Here is a 12,533-nt window from a genome sequence, read left to right as displayed (position 1 = left end):
GTCATCCTCTATTGCTGATAGTTCTTGTAAGCTTTCAGCAGCAATGCCATGGCTGCTAATGCTCCTTCTGGCTATGCCAAACCTTTTGTGAACACAAACAAGGATCAGCCCCATCTTCTGGTGCTGATCATGGAGAAAATTCACTATTAACTTCCATGTATGTATCATGTATGCTCAGATCTATTTGCAGTATTTTACTACTCGCCTATTTAAGGAAAGAAGAAAAACAAAAAAGACTATACAGTAACATATAGAATTTTTATTGAAGATATCTTAATATTTCTACGCTGATTTGTTTGGGAAAATACTTGTAGGGCATAAGCTGCTGTTCAGAAATGCTTATTATCACATAATCTTTCTATTATCAACTCTTCATCTTCCCTACAGAAGTTGGCTTAAGGACCTGTAATAACTCTGTATGAAATATAAATAATTCTGTAATTAAAGACTTTGTAAATAGGATCTCAAGGACAGTAAGAAAAGCTGTGAAGTTTCCAATTGGGTGTGCTGTAAGAGCCACCACAGTGTCTTCCAAAGGACTCTGTAGCATTGCTGCCAAGGAAAATGAAATGCCAAGTGAGTATGACAGAATATTTCATAGAGGGCAAATTATGTCTTTCTGTGAGTACTCATATTGTGAAGGCATGCTGTGAGGGCATTAACAACCTGATCTGAAAACTGGAACAAACCGCAAGGCCCAGACTTGCCTTTAAGTGGCACACGTTTCCGAATGGTGATGGTATACTGTTTGACAGGTGACAGGATGAGTGTTATTTTGGGACATTATTTGACAGCCAAATCTGAGAAGGTGGGAAAGGAAGCGAGCTATTCACAAAGCATTCATCCACAAAATGATCACGTTTATTGAACAAATAATCTCTCCGTGCCTTGTCAAGTTTAAAACATGATGACTCTTCTTTCTGCCAGAATTGTCAATGTGCCCTGGGTACAATATTGTGTCTGTATAATTAGCGGTGGCGATTAAAAGCAGAGCAAGATCATTTCACAGTTACAACAGTTAATGACAGCTTTGTAAACTACATTTTCCCACTGTTTTAGATTAGAAAACTTTACAGCAAACCCCTCCAGACAGACATTTATGCTTGTGTACAAGTAGTTGAATCAGCTCTTAACTTCATTCAAGTCTGCTCCATTCCTGAATGCCTAATCCAGTTTCCTTCGTACGGATCAGGTCATTTGCCAAAGGAAAGGTACAATTTGTCCTGTGACACTGAGCCTTCAACTTTTGTTATTGTTTTCTTGAATCCTTCATGAGGATTTGTATATTTCAAACTGCAGATGGGTGAGTTGTAACACTCTTCTTTTTCTAGAAATGCTGTCATAATATTTTATAAGTAAAGGACACATAGCAATGCATGTCAAGTAAAGAAAAGCCTGAGGACAGAAACCTATCTCAGCTGAGCATTGGAGCTGTCATCCACTGAGAATGTGGATGACCAGATGAGAGCTTTATGTTCCCTTCTACCAAACTTAACTCTGCAAAAACATAAATCTAACATGGGCAGTGTTGTTCACTGTCCTTCTCATGCACATTAGAGGGAATAGAGTGTATATGGCCGCATGCTCAGGCTTGGATGGAATTCAAGCAGGAATCTTCCTAGAGTTGCTGCATTCTCCCTTAGCATTCCCAGATGAACTGGTTGCTGTTTCCTGTTTCTTTCAGGAGAGAAGTTTTCATTTTCCTCAGCCATTTTTCTGGGTTTTCAGTTTTCAGTTTTCTGGGTGCACTTTTTACACTGTCTGCCAGACACTGAGTTGATACAGGGCTTTGCTGATAGGGTTTTAGCTCCTGACTTCCACCACTTGCTTAGCAGCCCTGCTGTTCTTCCCCTGCAAGTCATGGGAAACAGAACCAACCCCTCTGTGTGAAGAGTGTTGACATCCATGGAGTAAAATGCTCCATTAGGCTGTATTATTCCAGGGGAAACATTACTGCTGAATCTATAAGGGCAATACAGTGTCTTTCAATATTGCTTTCCATCCTTTTCCTCCTACTTTCCAATGTATGCAAATGTGAATACCAACTGTATTACTGTGGATGGAGAAAAGCTCTTCTCAGTGCTGTTCCAAGAAGTAAAGGTGACCCCGTAGCTGTTCAATGTTTAGTGACTGTCAGCACTCATTTAGCTGCTTTGTTCTGATACTGCTCATCTCATGGCAGCAGCTCGCAGTCCTGTCCTTTGTTAAAGAGTGTCAGTAATTTTGTTGTACGTCACTTCAGAATTGCCATTATCCCTCATTGATGAGCCCAGAACAGACATCACTACATCTTATGAAGGCATTGCATTGGCTCCACTCTGAACTTTGGGATGAAGTGCTCAGTTTCATCCTATCTGTTATTTCTCTCTCAGCCACTTACAGGTCTCCACCTGAACCCGTCCTTTCTAGCCAGGGTTGCCTGAGGATTCTGAGACTGGGTTTTTTCATATCCTCTTGTGAGAGGATATTGCTGGTATCCTGTAGAAGGCGGAGTGGCTTCTCTCAGCTGACTCTCTTCCATCCTACATTTTACTTAGAGGCCACCTGATGACACCACTGCTCTTCACTTCAGCATTCACAGTTCTCTTTCTGGGATCTGGATTTGCCTGCAGCCTGCTCTGAGGCACCTTCTGCCTGCAGAGTAGCTGAGGAAGCTCCTGCTCTCATCCAGAGCACAGTGCCCGGTACTGTGTCTTTAAACCCTCAGTGTCTGAACATATTCTCAGAAGTGATCACAACTACCTCGTCTCTGACATCTGTCACAGCTGTATTGTTGTTTTGTTCAGTGTCTTCCCTAAGATACTCAAATTGAAAGCTCCCATGCCCTCCAGGCTAGGGGGATTTTCAAGGACAACCTTCCTATCAATTACATCATATTGACAAAATTGAACTGTTTATGAAGGAGGTGATTTTATTTATTTTTTTTTTTGTCTGCCATTTTAGTGCTGTGCCTTACTACTGACAGGGAAAATGTTCCCCTGTCTACTGCCTTGAAAACCATCTTACCTTAGAGGCTGTAGAGCTGATACATGCAAACAGCACATCTATCATGGTTGCATTGCAAACTGTCTGTGTTCTGTCCTCCCCTGCCTTTCTATGCCTGTTAATGGTACCAAGACTCAGCAAAAAGTTAGAAACAGTTCCCAACTTGAGCTGCGCACTGTTGTTGGAAATGAGGCTCCATTAAGAAACATTGTCACCTAGTGGCTGGAATAAGATGTACTTACTGTTGTTGATCTTAGAATGATATATATGCTTATATATGCATGTACGTGTATATATACTCACAAAGAAGAATCTTCATGTATCACTTCATCAGTGTCTACTTCTGGTTAATGCCATATGTTGACATATCAGCTCTTCCCAATTCAAAAGCTCTTTAGTGAGCCAGACTTGTTTGCTAAGTAAGAGGCTTTTTGGCAATTCTGCAAAATGAAGTTATTAGGAAGGAAACTAGTCTGCAGAAAATCTGTTCATAGTGCTGTACCTAGTCTGTCCCTCCCACTCTAGACACAGGAGCACCACACTGGGATCCACATAGGTAATGTCACTGTCTTTGTGCTTTGCTTTCTGATATTTCAGCTTGTAATGCTCCCAGGTGGCCTGGACATATGGAGCCCAGCAGAGAAACACTGTGTTCCCATCATGCAGGCTTATTATGCTTCCTAAAGGAATTCTGTGTGTTTTCTGAATACCCAGAGTTGTTATGCAATGCCATCAAGTTATATCCTCCTTCAGTATGTGTATTTGTATATTGCTGTGTCAACATATAGTACCAGTACACTGAGATAGCAGCTGCATAAAGTGGTGGTTCTTTGACAAACCCAGCAGCAGTGTTTTCTGTTTGTGCCATTTGATTGCCAGTTATTCACTTATTCTTGCTTCTGCGATACATCTAGCTACTTAAAAAGCGCTTCATAGGTAAGTTTCTCAGTGGTTAAAATAAACTGTTTCAATTCATTTCTAATTGAACAAAAAGGATATTTAGAAGAGATGGTACATTTACACCTTCAACTGATACTTGTTCACATTCAACTTCAAAGTGTTGTTTGTTTGTTTATTTTTCAGGTTGGATGTCTTGGTTTGGAAATAGTATTGTGATTTTTGTTCTGTATAAACAGAGACATCTTCTGCAGCCCACTGACTACCTCACATTTAACTTGGCTGTATCAGATGCCAGTATCTCTGTGTTTGGTTATTCAAGGGGGATCATTGAAATATTCAACGTCTTCAGAGATGATGGATTCATTATCACGTCAATATGGACTTGCCAGGTAAAACTGGATTATATTTAATTAGGCGATATAAGTGTAACTATTTCTGTGTATAAGCAACAAGAGAAAAAATGCTGATGCACCTTCCAAAATGACAGTGTTCTCTTTTGTTATGTCCATAAATCTGTGTTTGATCAGGTTTTGACAAATTCTCAGTGACTTTTTCCTACCACAAAGGTCAACATTCCCACCCAGCTGGCTGATGCTATCGTTAAATGCTGCCCTTTCCCTTACAAGGCTTGTATAATGCAAGTTTCACAGCTATTGCATAAGAGCCGTCCTTCCTTTGCAGTTTTATTCTGTGTTCTTGTGGACACTTGAGGAGATCAACACCGATCAGTTCAATCCACTAAATTCCATAGAGAAGGTTTATCAGTGACTAGAAGGCACTGCTATTGTTTTGGTATTGTTTTTTGGTATGTATTGTTATAATTTTCATAGAAAAGAATACTTATATTCTTTTTATTTTCTTATTTATATCCCTTTGTCTTAGATTTATTTCTTTCTTATTATCTGTGCTTTATATTCTTTTTTTTCTTATCTGTGATTGCAGTGTTTCACTAGGGGACTTCTTGTATTTTACGAGGTATTTTAGGCATTTAAATTAAAAGAAAACAAGATAGTGAGTTGACTGGGGGTTGGTGTTTATGGAGGCAGACATTCCTTTCCTTCTTCCTTTCCTTCCTTCTCCTATGCTTACCAAAGAATACTTAGCTCGCTGTAGGTAACAAGTCTTTCTTTTCCTCTACATGAGCAATTGGAGAATCTAGCTTTATCTACTTGTGGTGCTTCGTCATGTCATATCTCCCTCTCATGTTGGAAAGTGAAGGCGTAAGCTCTGGTTCTCTCCAGTTCCTTGTGGCCAGCCTGGTTGTTGGCAGTTCATGCAACTTTGAGTTAATTGTTAAGTTCCTGCTTGACAAGGCATTCAGAGCATCCATGCAGGACCTGAGTACACCCATAAATCTCAGCCTGCAGCTACTCATACCTAATTGGTTGTATTCATAAGTCCTTGTGGGTTTGGGGTCTATGGTAGGATGAGTGTGCCTCTATGGCACAGTCATCCCTGAACTTGGAAGCAGGAAACTTCAAAAATGTTATTAAAGCTAATTGTGAAATATTCACACATACAAAGACAGAATATAAACATGTCCCATAGATAAATAAGCACAATCCTGGCTCCCTGGTGCTGTCGGAAATATCTATGAGAAAGATTATATTTAGTGTGAATGTCTGTTTCACAAGGAAATCAAAAAGCTGAAACTGACAGGATAGCCTCCGGCAAGGTATAAAGAAGATCACGTTGTAGGAAAAGAGAGAGCGGAATAATCCTGTTTTCTTTTCTTAGGTATTTATTGTTTTTATTTAAAGAGGAGGTTTGAACTATTGTGCACTGCAGCTGAGGATACTTTTACAGCTTGCATTTCCTTACTCTGGGAGTGAGACTTCCTACAGAAGGCTCTGATTAACCTAAGATCTGTAGCTTCATTGAAAAAAAAAAAAAAAAAAGATTTAATTTCTTACTCAAAATGTACATCTAAATCAATCTGGCAGAAAAGATTTTATTAAAATGAAGCTCATTGTTTCCTTGGCAAAACCCATTATTACTCAAATCAGAAAATCTACAAGCTCTTCCAGAGGCTGATAAGTCCTGGATGTATTTTGCACAGATCTATGCTGTGGCTGTTTTGGGAGGGGGTGCTACCATGTAAAACACAGTACACAGGAATCAGCACTATGTCCGTACCCATTGATTTGCAAGGGAGTACTCTTGACAGCACATTAACAACTTTCCTAAATAATCTGGTTTGCAAAATGATACAGTTGCTTCTTTCAGAACCTCTACAGAGGATTATCAAAGTTTAAATTTATCATTTAGAATAGGAAATAATATCCCATTAATGTTAACTAAAAATTCATGTCAGCTTGGATAAGTCTTCTTTTACTCCTTATGAATAGCTGGAACTGGTTGTGACTTGTTGAGTGAAGTTCAGGATATATTCAGCAACAAGTCGGGTTTGTGTTGAAAAAGTATCTGTTCAGATATTTTTTTTACTTTCTGAAAGAACTGTGGCTAGCTTCAGGTATTTAGGTAGAGCATTGTACAGAAATAATGAGAAGATTCAATATTTTATTAAAAATTATATGTTTCTGTGTGTGCACAGCCAGCCACCGCAGAGCTAGTTCTTAAACTGTTTAGTGCTGAACAGAAGTAGGGTTTTATTGCATTAGTTTTTCTATTTATACAATCTGATGCATTCTTAGCCAGACCAGAATGGGCCTCACATCTGGAACATAGGGGAATAAGGACTTTGGTGCCACGCAACTGAAGCCCATCCTTTCACCACAGCTCTCTGTCACAAGTGTGTGTCTCTGTTGCCTCGTCTCACTCAAACTCCTAGGCCAGTAGCTGAGATCACATTGTGGCCAACATGCTGTCAGCATGACCTATGTGTTCCCTCCCCCATCTTAGCTGATGTTGCTAGGACCTGAGAATGTGGGCTTTCTGTTACTGTCCATTTCACTGAACATTTGCTCCTGTTTGATCAGTCAGCCTCTGCTGTCAGGTATACTTAGCAAAACTTTACTTTTCCAAGCCAGTCTGTCATTTCTGTTTACGAAGAAAATTCATGAGCTCTCCTCACTTAATCCACAAAGCTATTTTCCTTTCCTCTTCCTTGGGCTCTCTTCAGTACCCTCAGGTGACGTTTTTCAAACTGTAGGGTTCACCATTCTTGGCTGTCTCGGATAGAGGGAGTGGGGAGAAGGCACATAGATAACCTCTTCTCCAACAGCCTAGTCTGTGAAAACTGTAACTATCTTCTGATAAAATGGCTGTCTTGTTTTATTCTTGCTGAATAGGTAATATATGTTGCTCCTGTACACACATCTCTGTACAGAATCTCCCTTCCGTACAGAAAAACCACTACTACTCTTCCTCACACCAAACATTATTTTTCTTTTTGGAGGCTTGAAAGAGCTCTGCTCTCAAGAATGAGGCTGTATGGCAGGTCTGTACCCAAACACTGCTCAGCTACGTGCTCTGTACAGACATGATTTTCTAAGGGTGGTCTTCTCTCACAGCACTTTTTATCCCTTCCTTGCTGTAACCTTGTGTTTTAGTCCTGATCAGGACAGAGGAAGGAGAGTCTCTGACACATTCGTTTTTTGCCTCTCGGCAAATCATTGGTACAGTTCATCTAGTAAAGTTCAGGTCAGTGAATATAAGCCAATGACCAACAGACATCTGTTCCATACTGACCATGTTTATAATTAGAAGCTACCTCAAGATATATTTTTGTCCTTTCTATATGTTTTTATCCATATGTTCTGCTGAATTAGAAGTTGCTATGAAACCTGTAAATAATATGGCACTGTTTACATGTAGGAAGTAAAGGAATGTTAACTCTTTGATGTGAACACCATTTTCTTCTAAACCATATTAATCCACCAACAGAAACCTTTTCTTGTATCTGCTAATCTTTTGGTGACTATAAAAGTTGCAGATTTTAGGGAACCTCAATATAGTGTGAGGGGGGGGTTGTGGAGTATTATAACCCATCTGATCCCCAGAAGCTGAAAATAGGCTGTGGCTTGAAATGTTTCATAATCCTCATACTTTGATTTAAACTAGCTTCCACTGACTTTATTTTTGTGAGTCTGTAAAAGTTGAGTCAGTGTTTCTGTATTAGAGTGTGTGTTGGTATGGTATTCCTCTACGTTCTGGGATGACTGGTCAGCAGTCATATCTCAGTAGTCAGCACAACCAATGTAGGTAGGAAACGCAATGGCAAATGGAGAGAATCAAAGTAAAAAGTCACAGACTTCTTTTCAACTCCTGTTAGATGAAACAAGAAAATAGTAGGGAACTGTCTTCACTAGCACATCTTGAGTTCACTGCTGCTCATGCACGGTTGGCCCAAAATGCACGTTGCAGGAGTACATCCATCTTTAGTATGGCTCTCTGCAGCTGGCTGGCTTGAGCAGAGAATTCCCATCCAAAAACCAAGCTAGCTCAACCCTGTTTGGTGTAAAACTCTGTATCCAGATATCCAAAAGTGTAGCTCTAAAACTGAAGCTGGGACAAAAGAAACCTGAATTTTTCTCTCAAATCATAATGGTACAGGAATGTGACCCAATGTCTATTTAGTTTATAAGTGCTCAGTTATCCACCTATATGATGTAGAAGGAAATCAAACCAGATGTAAAAATGGAGTGGAAAAAATAGCTATTGAATATCCTAGTGCAGTGCTGTGGTGTGATATTGCTGGGATTTTATTTATATATAGCTTATCATTCCTGACATTTCAGTAAGATCAAAATAACCTGCAGTCAAATCATGGAACTGGCACTAAGAGCATTAAGAGATAAAAGAGACGCTAAAGGTGCTGAAGAAAAGCTGTGTAACTTTAGCTCTGTATTCAGCTCAGCCTAACACTCTGGTCCACCATGAAAGGTGGGATGTGGAGACTGAACTATAAAGCAAATTCAAAAAGTGATGTCTTTTGTTTTGCCTGTACTGTGCCACACAATGCCTCTTCTGCACCCAATTATGTTCTTCTGCCCAACTTTTCTACTTAAAATATTACGAATACTGGACTGTCACCTCACTCTCTGAGCCTTTCCTTGCATTACTGTGATTTGGGTATGGAGAAAAAATTGTGGATGTATTAGTCTTCCCTACTTATCTATCTCTGGTCTGCCTTGATGTCATCTGTAGAGTGTGTATGTTGCAGTCAAAGAGGTAAAAGCAACTCATGTAGACATGTGTGAGCTAAATTTTAATGAGAAAAATACTTCATCTATAGGGAAGAGGGGGGAAAAAAATTCCTTTGCACAAACAGAATCATTAGCAACATAGAAGATCATTTCAGTGTAACTAATGTGACTGCAGGGAAGTTATGCCAGTTTTCATTAGCTATGAAATCTCCCTTGTTTTTGCTGTAAATGATTATTTCTGCAGCCAGTTGCAACAAATTAAGTAAGAAATATATTTGGTACTAGAAAAATGGAGACCACTCAGACTATCAGTTTTGGTGTTTAACAAGACAGGCACAGCCCCTCCTGTGTCATCCAAGCACTGCCTGGAAAGGGCACTCACTGTCTAGCACTGAGCATACAGAGCTGAGAATTCCCAATGCCTGAATTCCTGTTCCTGAACCAGCCCCTCTTCCATCAGGACCTTGAAACAGGATCAGAGTAGCTGTGTAAGAGATCTCCAAGTAGTCATTCTTCTTGTTCCTACTGCCAGGGTGTATGCTAACTATTGAGTCATGGCCTGAACCACTGATTGAGCACCTGGGGAAAGGCAGTGTCAGCCCTAGGAGCACAGGTGAAGGCAATTCAGCTGTGTGAGCAGAAGGGGTGGACCTGGCTGCACCTCTCTTAGACCCCATTTAAGGGCTGACTGTCACTGGAGAAGGATCTCTGAAGATGTCTCCTTTGTAGAGTTTTCCCCTGTGAGCCTAGATCTTTGGATATGGGTGAGTCCTTTCTTCCTTCCCTTGCAATGCTTTGTCCCTCTGTTATTACATTTCTTGTATCACCTTTCCATTGTGTTGATCTGATAGTTACACAGGCATATAACAAATTTTTGTCTAGGCCACTTCCATGTGAACTGGCACCACTACTAGCTTGCCCTGCCTTGTGCCTAGGAGCTTTATGAGCATAAGAATAGCTTCACTGGTAGGCACTCAGCCAGCAATCAGAGGTGACCTTGTATTAACCTGGTGACAGCTATGCAAGCAGATTCCTTCTTGCTGGGTAACAGCACATGCAATTGTCCACTGGAGAACTTGGAGGGTCACCTGTAATTTCTGGGCTGGTGGAGCCTGTGAATGGTCTGCAGGACCTTCTCCCTTGAGAAACATGTAAGCCTACAGAAACATTTACTACAACCTTTTGAAAAGGCAAAACTATCACAGTTTTACTTTTAAAATTAAAGTGTTATTTAATCTGATGTTAAATCTGATGGTCACAGTTATTAGGGCAGAATTATCGTAGGCCACAAAGCCAAGCTTTGCTTCTTTGGAAATGTAAAGATGAAAGAGGTGACTAGTGAGGCTGTTTTCTATCTGTCTGCATACAGTTGGATCTATGCATTTATAATAATGGTACTGCTATCAATAAGCAAGCAGCCTCTGATTTCACACCATCAAAGTGGAGTGGACTTTGGGCTTAGGCTCTCTTTTATGCAGCATTGCATTGACATCCCCCAAGGATGATGCTGGAGTTTCTTATCTAGTGCTATATTTCCCTGTATAGTGTTTCACAGAAAGACAATGGTAATACAGCATTAACCTAGAGCCAGGACAAGCAATGTAGATGTAATTCTTGCATCTAGTGAGGTTCTATAAAGAAATTCTGAAAGAATTTGTTAAATTCTGTGCACTTGGTGCAGTTCAGAACCACACACATTTTTTTATGGGCATGTTCTACCGTGAGTATAAGTTGTGACCAGAGAGAGCAGCAACTTTAATAACTTGAAGTCACCCAAAAGTAACTATAAGTAGAATCTCATCAGGCCACTGTATAAACCTAAAATGACTACACAAAAACAAGTAGACTTATTTTGAATTATTTAACATTGCTAAAGCCAAAATATAAATCTGCGTATCTTAATAGCTAACATCAACTATATATTTATGGTAGATGGATAAATAATAAAATTATGTATCTGTAATTGTGTAGTCTAACTAATGCATTCATACTTTTCCTGTATCTTTAAAATATATGCCACCAGTAGAAAGATTTAATCACTTGGTGAATGCAGAGTACTGGGCATCTGATGTTCTCACTTAATGGCTTAAACTGTCTAATCCTGTTACGTATTAGTTCTGATTGCCTATCAGAACTACCTGCTGCTTGTATCAGAAACACGTAATGGATTGGATTAATGTAATCACCTCTAAATAGAGCTACCCTTGAATCATGCTGAGGCATTTTGAAAGACAGAATGCAACCATAGCACAGCAGTGTGATGTGAATAGAAGACTGTGGAAATTGTGGTGGATTGTTTTTGCTTCCTGTATTTGACTAAATCTTAAAGAATCCATTTGAGCAATGGGAGTTTTAAGCAGTCTGCTGTGGAAAGTGATTTTTATCATGAACCCTGGCTGTTCTTCCACTTGACAGAGGTTATTTTAAGAGAAAATAGTCCCACTGGCATATGATTGGTGTACTGGAGGGATGGGAGAATAACATAGTCATGAAAGGGTATTTTCTCACTGTTAACTCTAAGAATTTTTTTTTAACTTTAAAGCATTCTCTGTTATAAATTGTGTCAAGATGTATTTTTTAGAGATTTATTAGGTGCTTTTTTGACTTCTGATGCTTAAGGAGGTTTATTTCGTATATCTACTTAAATTACTATCTATCTCAGAATAATCTGATTTGTATTTATAAAATTATTTTGAGAGATCTCATTGTGATTAATTTAAATACTTGGAGTGTAAAAAAATAATCCCTTTAAGAAGATGGTTCGCTTTTTCTTTGAGTATTAATTATTTCAAATAGAGGGGAGGTCTGCAGCTCTGAAGGGAAGCTGATATACTAGAGAAATTGCAGTAGACTCCTCTGTTGGCCAGAAGAGGGAGCGATGCAGCTGCTCTGGCTAACGAGATCACTGTTTCAGCCTAAATTGAAATGTAATCGCTTCTTGGGCTAACTGCTTTCGTGACATCAAACCTTGATTCATACAATAACAGGCCGCATTTTACTCCGTCTGCTGTAAAGGAAAACAACCCTTATGTTGTAACTAGAAATACATAAGAAAGTCTTTAAGGCAGTGAAATTTGGGTACGCCCAATCTCATAGCTAAAATTGTGGCTGTGCACTGGCGATTCCAGGCTTCCCCTATGTTGAAAGTAAGTTTAAGAAATGAGTTTGCATGCGGAATGATCTTTCTGTATTTTGGGTTGTAGATACTATGGCAAGAATATTAGTAAGACTGGTCTTTTCTTCAGCTGTGCCTTGGCTTCCAGGCAACATAATAAGCCAGTTCTGTGAATGTCTGCATAGCCAAAGGAGCAGCGTGGGTATAGCACTGAAAGAAAAGATTTTAAAACTGCTGTTTTACTCCTTTTTCTTAATGGGTATAAAGGAGAGAGATCAAGATTTCCACATGATGAGCTTGGTGTAACTCTTATTTCACATAGTTCTGACAATGGCTCAGTCCTATGAACTGTGATGATTTAAGGAAAAGTGCATTTTAGCAGAGCATCACTTGAAAGAAAGTATTTTGGCTTGTTCTTTCTCATG

The 12,533-nt window shown here is 39.5% G+C and overlaps 1 protein-coding gene across 3 annotated transcripts in view; it reads left to right on the top strand.

The window, feature by feature from the left end:
- Positions 1-12,533, top strand: part of LOC107311309 (visual pigment-like receptor peropsin) — a 37,612-nt gene that overhangs the window by 15,126 nt on the left and 9,953 nt on the right. For all 3 annotated transcript variants that reach the window (XM_015857743.2, XM_015857742.2, XM_015857744.2), the window contains one exon: positions 4,069-4,274. In XM_015857743.2, the coding sequence (XP_015713229.1) occupies positions 4,069-4,274 (206 nt within the window). The remainder of the gene's footprint in view (positions 1-4,068; positions 4,275-12,533) is intronic.

This window comes from Coturnix japonica, chromosome 3, assembly GCF_001577835.2.
Source record: "Coturnix japonica isolate 7356 chromosome 3, Coturnix japonica 2.1, whole genome shotgun sequence".
NCBI lineage: Eukaryota > Metazoa > Chordata > Aves > Galliformes > Phasianidae > Coturnix > Coturnix japonica.
Note: the sequence above shows the minus strand (reverse complement) of the source record. Positions and strands in the feature narration are given on the sequence as shown.